The 7,541-nt window shown below is 38.5% G+C and overlaps 1 protein-coding gene across 3 annotated transcripts; it reads left to right on the forward strand.

Annotated features, from left to right (window-relative positions):
- Positions 1-839: 839 nt before the first annotated feature.
- Positions 840-7,541, forward strand: LOC136267030 (basement membrane-specific heparan sulfate proteoglycan core protein-like). Of its 3 annotated transcripts, XM_066062089.1 has the most exons (15): positions 840-1,142; positions 1,379-1,477; positions 1,560-1,868; positions 1,921-2,175; positions 2,228-2,488; positions 2,919-3,194; positions 3,251-3,544; positions 3,603-3,860; positions 3,925-4,170; positions 4,228-4,479; positions 4,532-4,798; positions 4,871-4,948; positions 4,997-5,050; positions 5,100-5,183; positions 7,261-7,541. In XM_066062089.1, the coding sequence occupies exons 1-15, from the start codon at positions 1,106-1,108 to the stop codon at positions 7,530-7,532; spliced, it is 3,042 nt and encodes a 1,013-aa protein (XP_065918161.1). In that variant the 5' UTR covers positions 840-1,105; the 3' UTR covers positions 7,533-7,541. The 3 variants fall into 3 exon arrangements, with proteins under 3 accessions (XP_065918161.1, XP_065918160.1, XP_065918162.1); XM_066062088.1 differs by having other exon boundaries at positions 4,871-5,050; XM_066062090.1 differs by lacking the exon at positions 840-1,142 and having other exon boundaries at positions 1,463-1,477; positions 1,560-1,624; positions 1,681-1,868; positions 4,871-5,050.

A 7,541-nucleotide genomic window follows, 5' to 3' on the forward strand; every position in this document is an offset into this window, starting at 1 on the left:
GCTAATAATGTGTCAGTATGCGCAGTTCTTTAAAAACTCCTGTAATATTCTGTGGCTGTCGAGTTGTATGCGTAGGCAGTGTGGGCAAGTTACTTTGTAAAAGTAACTAGTTACATATTACTTGCAACTGAACTATTTAGTTACAGTTACATATTACTCATAAAATAAAGTAACTATAATAATATTACATATTATATTACTTGCGTCCACAGCCTTAAGCTGTCACGTGTGAAACTACCACCTTATCACGTGACATGATTTCGTTGTTGGGCAATGTGCAAATCTTGGTTATAAGTAAGAAGCTAGTGAATAAGCTTCATTCAGTAGGCTCCAATACTTCGTTGTGGCTAGGCGTTACTCAGTGGATTACTAACGAGATTAGTAACTTCGTTACTTGTAGTAATAATATTACGTAATATTAGACTCGTTACAGTAACTATATTACTTAAGTAACGCGTTACGTTTGTAAGTAAACTAACTTGAGTTATATTACCTGTTTTTATAGCGTATTTCGTTATATTACTTAGGTACTACAAAAGTAATAATATTACGTAACGCGTTACATATGTAACGCGTTACTCCCATCACTGTGCGTAGGCATCCTTGAAGTCCTGTGAGTCAGTAGTTATCACTGAAAATCCACTGTTGAACAGCTGCGCACGTACATGCTTGTATAGCGCATGACGCTTTGCATTGCAAGAACTTGGAAAACCGCAGTAAGCAACTTGTTCCGTGAAACAAAACGTTTTTAATTCTTGTGTGCGCATACACGCATGCGTCACGCAATTTTTAAAGATTCGTGCAATCTGCAGTACACAGCGGATTTCTCTTGCGTTCGAATTTTCCGTAGCCCGTATTGTGCACGTGCCAGGCTTTGAAAGTGAAGGCACGTGCACAATACGGAGATTCGAACGCAAGAGAAATCCGCTGTACGCGCTAAGATCAGCCGTGACTCACGTGTGTCCCTTAAAATGTCCCTTTACGTAATGTGTGATAAGGGGATCCAGATGAATCTTCGCGATTATTGGTTTTCTCTATTGTTCACGCACGAGTGACGTAGGCGGGGCTGGTCGATAACATTTTGGGTAAGAGATTGGAAATCAAGATGATGGTGCAGATTATTATGATGATTTCATTTGTTGGTAAGTTAATTATGTAATGAAATTTGATGCCCACGGGTGGTGACTGCTATCTCTGGCTTCCTTGTGCAAAAACTTTGCCTTATTGCTCCAGCCTAGGAAGTATATCAAAATATAGCTGAAGAACAGTCTACGATTGCTGTCTTCACTCAATAGGAGCATGTATAATACTTAGCTCATTGTTAAATAATAGCTCGAATAATAATAGTATGATTTTACTGAGTTTGTTGTTGCCGTAGTGGCAGGGCTAGCAGATGCAAAGGCTGAGGCAACTGGATTGGACTTTCCTGATCAAAAAGGTGACAAAGATGAAGTTGGAAGTGGTTCAGCATTGTCAGGTATTTTACATAAATAACAAATCAACATTCATGAATCACTGCAATTGTTTTTCTATTCTCCATAACAATTATATGGCTACAGGAGGGCCCACAATCATCGAATACCCCAGGGACCAAACATTACACATAACCATTGGCAGTGAAGAGGTAAAATTAACATGTCAAGCAAGTGGCAGTGATCTTATTGGTGGGTACTGGGAAAGGTTGAATGGAGATCCAATACCAAAAGAGAACAACATATCAATAATACACATGGACTTGGACAATACAATGATGCAACTGAATATGACAATAGTTGGAGCACGTCCTGTGCATTTAGGACTGTACCACTGTGTAGTGTACAGTAGGTGGGGTATAACCGAATCCATTCCCACACAAGTAAACATTACTGGTTAGTATTTATACAAATTTAAATATAATTTTCATTTTATGCTGAAATGTAGTTGCACCACCAATGATTACGATGCAGCCTATCAGCAGGACAGCTGATGTCTTCCAAAATGTTACATTCCTTTGCGAAGCAGTAGGCTTCAAAGTGACTTATGATTGGAAACATAGTGACAGCAATGACATTATTGGAAACCAGCCAAATCTGACCATACCAGAGATAACTCCATCAGATGAAGGCTACTATTTTTGTGTAGCCGTCAACAAAGGAGGACGTGTAACTTCTGATGTCATTGCACTCACAGTAAATCGTAAGTTTACAATAATGCATGATAACGCAAGGTTTTATATGGGTACGTTTAGGCATATTTTCACTTCATCCACAAAGAGCCACAATTGCCACTGGAGGTAACATTACATTTAGCACTCCTGCAATAGGAGTGGGCTACACATACCACTGGAAAAAGAAGAACGGATCATTACCCAATACTGCTATTGGACAGAATACACCTCATCTTAACATCCTATCGGTCAACCCCGTTGACAGTGGCATATACCACTGCATCGTAGAGTTTCCCTCAGGATATAAAGTAAAGTCTGCAAGAGCAACATTGACAGTATATGGTGAGTCACTCAGAAAAAAATGAGAAGTATAAGTCCTAATTTGTGAAAATCATTGATTTATGCACATCAATAGATTGTGAAATATGCAGTTTTAAACATTTCAATCCCTTGGGAGGTCAAAAATTTCAATGTAGCTAACTATGCATAGTGTTTATCTCATTGTACCCCTGGTATGGACAACTGTTGAATCGAAAGCTGTCAATGACTCTAGCCTTGTGTCTCAGCTAGCCAGTGGCATTACAAGGTGCCAGAACATTCCCAGCACACATCTTTAGAAACCCACTCATGAAAAGCAGCCAAAACAAATCAGTGGCATGGCTGTGTAGTCCATTGGTGTGGTTATCCATTCAGAAAAGTGAACTTCACTGGTGTGCGTAGATTGACAATTATCAAGTCATATTTTAATTATTACTGTAATTCCATCACACAGCTCTTCCGGTCATCACTACACATCCTAACAGCAATGGTCCCATCACAGTAGCAGAAGGTAGTGATGTGTTGTTGAGTTGTGAAGCTACTGGAGAAGGAACACTGAACTATCAGTGGAGGAGACTATCAGGATCACTACCTGATAATGTACAAGGGAACAATGCCACTAACCTGACTATTTCTAACATAACAGTGTCTGATAGTGGAGAATATTACTGTGTAGTTAATAATGGAGGGACAGAAGTCTTCTCAATGAAAGTGCAAGTAATGGCAAAAGGTATGTATTCATGTCATATATACCTGAGATTTGTCAGTTATCGTGAATTTGTACAGTGAAGCCTTTCATCAAAAACTGTTCTCATAATCAAGAGCTCAGTATTGTTAATGGCACAGAGAAGATGGTTCTTGTATGGGAATTTGGAGGGGATGACTTAGATGGTGTTTCCTGCCAGAGAGAAAATGAGGGAACACTGTTGTCTATTTTCAAGGATGTCCAAACTCTAACTAATAACAACTTTGAGCTCACTATAGATAACATCCGTCCATCTAACTCAGGAAACTACACTTGTACAGTATACAGCCAGTGGGGAGAAGCTCAGTCCAGAAAAATTCAAGTGATCATCACAAGTGAGTGGCCTAATTTCTCAAACTGTTCAACTTACACATTATTTTACTGATTGTATAGTTGCTCCACCTACAATTACCAAACAACCCACCAGTAAAACAGTCTCTGTACTACAGGATGTCACTTTTATTTGTGAAGCTGACGGTTTTAGGGTGAAGTACAAATGGAAACGACATGGCACTATACGTAGTGCTAGTACTAGCCAGTCTAGGCTTACCATAACTCAAATTGTTCCATCAGATGCAGGTCATTATGTCTGCATTGTCAGAACTGAAGGGGGAAAGGTTGCTTTTCGAATTGCCACACTGACAGTAAATGGTAAGATTACAGTATATGTATGTGTTCTCCATACATGGTGTATGCTTTCTTTTTGAAATTCTAGAGCTTACTCTAGATCCATCAGATTTGACAGTGGGTGAAGGTTCTAATGTGCTGTTGCACTGTAACATAAATAGTCCAGAAGTTTCATGGCATATACAAAAACATTCTGGAACATATACTACTACTGACAACTCTCCACTGATGGATCTTTACAATGTTAGCAAAACAGATAGTGGACACTACCAATGTACAGTGAACATTAGTGGAGAGCAAGTCAAGTCCAACAACGCTACAATAACAGTGTTTGGTAAGTTTGTTGTAGAGAATGTATGTATGAAAAGTAACATATTTCTGTATAATGTAGGGCTTGTTGATCAACTCAATGATACAATAGCACCTGCTGGATCAGAGGTTGAGCTTAAATGCAGTGCGTCTGTGTCTACTGCAGTTAACTGTACTTGGAAGCATAATGACACTGCAATGAACACAAACTGCAGTGATCACTTGTCATTAATGCTACACAATGTTAGCTGGACAGATGAAGGCTCATACACTTGTGAGATGATCGGCAATGCTGGCAAGCCAGTGACAAGCACAGCAAAGTTGAAAATATTATGTATGTTTATTGTGGTCACTGTAGCTTTTTATATCTGTGCTGTTTTTACCAGATGTTGATATTCATCCCCAAAATTACTTAGTGGTGGTGGGATTAAGTACTAACTTCAACTGTTCACCATCTGTACTGTCTCCAATGATGACATACCAGTGGCTACACAATGGTACTACAATGATAAATGAGACTAGTGCAGTCCTTACCATTGCAAATGTGAAGATAGCAGATGGTGGAACATATCAATGTGTAGTAATGGTCAACTATGATTCTGTTACCTCCAATAGTGCTCAGCTTAACACATACCCACAACCCCCTGAAAAAAGTGAGTTAGCTAGCTATGTTGGTGACATTATATGATTAACTTCCATCCTTATATGTACCTCTTCTACTGAAGATTTCATTGGTACAAATCGGAATACAATGCTGATCGGTGGAGGAGCAGTAATCATCGTTATATGTGTTTTTATAGCTGGTATGGGGATTAGTTTCAAAAAATTTATATATGCATATCTATTCACAGCTTGTTGCTGCTGGCGTTGCAGAAAGAAATCAAAGCTTGCTTTTGAAACATCAGGTTAATACAATATTAATTATTGCTACACTTATATCATGCATGCATGCAGTTGCACTACAGCCAGTAAGTTCATCACCTCAAACAGAGAATTTATCACTTCATGAAGGAAGCACAGCTATGAATTTGAATGAAGGTATGTTTGTGTTTAGTGCTAGAACCTGAATTTATTGCAAAGCAAGCCTCAAAATCAGTACCAAAAACTGCCTGCCACTGTTAAATGCCTTATAATAATGGAGGGGTCAGTAGTAAAAGGGGACATGTGCCATTTTAGATGCTCCATTTTCTAAAAATTAGAATCGCTTGTTTTAACCATTTGTCAGTTAACAACAGAATTTAACATTTCATGGCAATCTTAAACAAATTAAAGATAATACACTATTCCACGCAACTGTTTATACTAAGGGTTACTACCATAGAATAATAATAATAATACAGCCCCAGGGGAGTGACCATGAATGATCTGTAGAGACTTTGAATCCCAGGGCCGGAGGAGGGAAAATTGGGTTGGTCAGGCCATTGTATATTTTGAAATTGCTACTATGTACATGGTGTTGCCAATGAGAGGAGTTGCTGCACAGTGTGCAAAGCACACTCTGCGAAGTGCAAAGCACAAGCATTCTAGGGGGGTCTGGGGGCATGCCCCCACAGGAAATTTTTGAAAATTAGGCACTCAGATATGCTATTTTAGTGACATTTCATTGCTAGTTAGCAATATAAATCTCAAGCCTATCTGTTGTTCTTCAGACTTTCTATACTATGTATAATAGGTAGACCTGACATACAGGGGACACAGCATGAAACTTGCTATATGGCTCAACCAGTCAGTAGCAATTAGAAGTTCAAGGGCATCTGGGGGTGCAACCCCCAGGAGCTGCAGAATTTTTGCAATTTACAAGCTTGAAAATGCCTTGAAATTGATGCTAAATTTTAAAGTAAAACTAGCTAGCTAGCAATACAACTTGCAACTTTCCCCCAAATTTCACAGGGAACCCATGCAGCATGGTCACCTTATAGAACAGCCTATGATTAATTTATATTTGAATTTGTAGTATTTATGACTAGGCAGCTAACTGTATACAGTGAATTCACACCGAATCACACAGCTACGATAAAAAAAAAAAACAGCTACAAAAATGCAGTATACTAGACCGTATACTATACTGGTTTGTATGAAATGAAGTGAATGGATCATCACATAAATATACTGGTGGACAATCACGAGATCAATCACTATTCGAAAATGGCGTGATGTGGGGTGAGACTGAGAGTTTGCTCAGTATCTCGACAGGATGAGTGGGTAGTTGAAGAGTAGTGATTTCTACTCAAAATCTCATCCAGATGGCCACCATGTAATATATGGGTGTACAGCTTCCTGCCATGGAATCAGGCGCCTAGTTTGTCACTCCCAGCCCTTAGCCCAGTAAAAGAAGCCAAGCCAAGAAATGCTAATGATTATTTTTTATGAAGATTGAATTATGATACAGTGATTTGCATGTCGGTTGTCAGTCATACAAAAATTCTGAATGGGACTCATGTGAAAACCAACCAATGATAGGCGGCCAAACTTTTTAAAATTCTTACGAAGTATCTGATTGGCTGTTTTTCACATGATATCACCAGCAAAAAGAATTGTAGTAGACAACTGTCTCGCAATTTACTGTATAAGTGTGCTGGTTTAGAATCAAAGGCACCATGATAAATGCCAAACCGTCAGCACACGTGATACGTAGAACCCACAATTATTTCTGTACAAAACGATGAGAATGCTATGCTGTAAGGTAATTGGAAGTACTGTACGTGTGGTTTGTGCTTTAGTTAGGCTGAGAAACTACAGGTAACTACTCGTGCCATGCATTTTCAATAACATCTGTGAAATGTATGTATAGATATATCGTCCAGAGATTGCATGAAGTAATATAGTTTGCTAGTTGGTTCAACTCCAGATTATTGGTCCGGCTCAGGCCTGACCAACCAGACCGTCTCCTCTGGCCTTGAATCCCCCACTAAACAGCATAATAGCTACTAACTTATAGCAATGTTTGTGTTACTGGAATCACGTTGTGATGACTGAATAAATCACAATACATTGCTAAATGTTTTACAGGCTGTGAATTCGCATTGCATATAAAGTAATTTTATCACAGTATACTCAGACAATATCTTAAATACAAGCAGCCATATAACTAGTGATTCTTATGTTTTACTTACAGAATCACAAAAGTGGAAGAAAGCCTTGGATAAACATTGGCACTGGGTTTGCAAAAAACTGTATGGTGAAGTTGTCAATGAAATTGCAGCAAAACTGAAGGAAGATCTTGATCATCTTAAATATATTGAAATAATAGATGCAAAATCTATTGAGAAGATCAGAATACTTTTATCAGTTATACGTCAATATCAAGATGACACACTATTCAATAAATTTTGTGATGCACTGATTGGTGTGAAGCACTCCAATATAGCAAATATCTTGAGAAGTTAATCAATTTAA

The sequence above is a fragment of the Dysidea avara genome, chromosome 9 (assembly GCF_963678975.1).
Source record: "Dysidea avara chromosome 9, odDysAvar1.4, whole genome shotgun sequence".
Lineage (NCBI taxonomy): Eukaryota > Metazoa > Porifera > Demospongiae > Dictyoceratida > Dysideidae > Dysidea > Dysidea avara.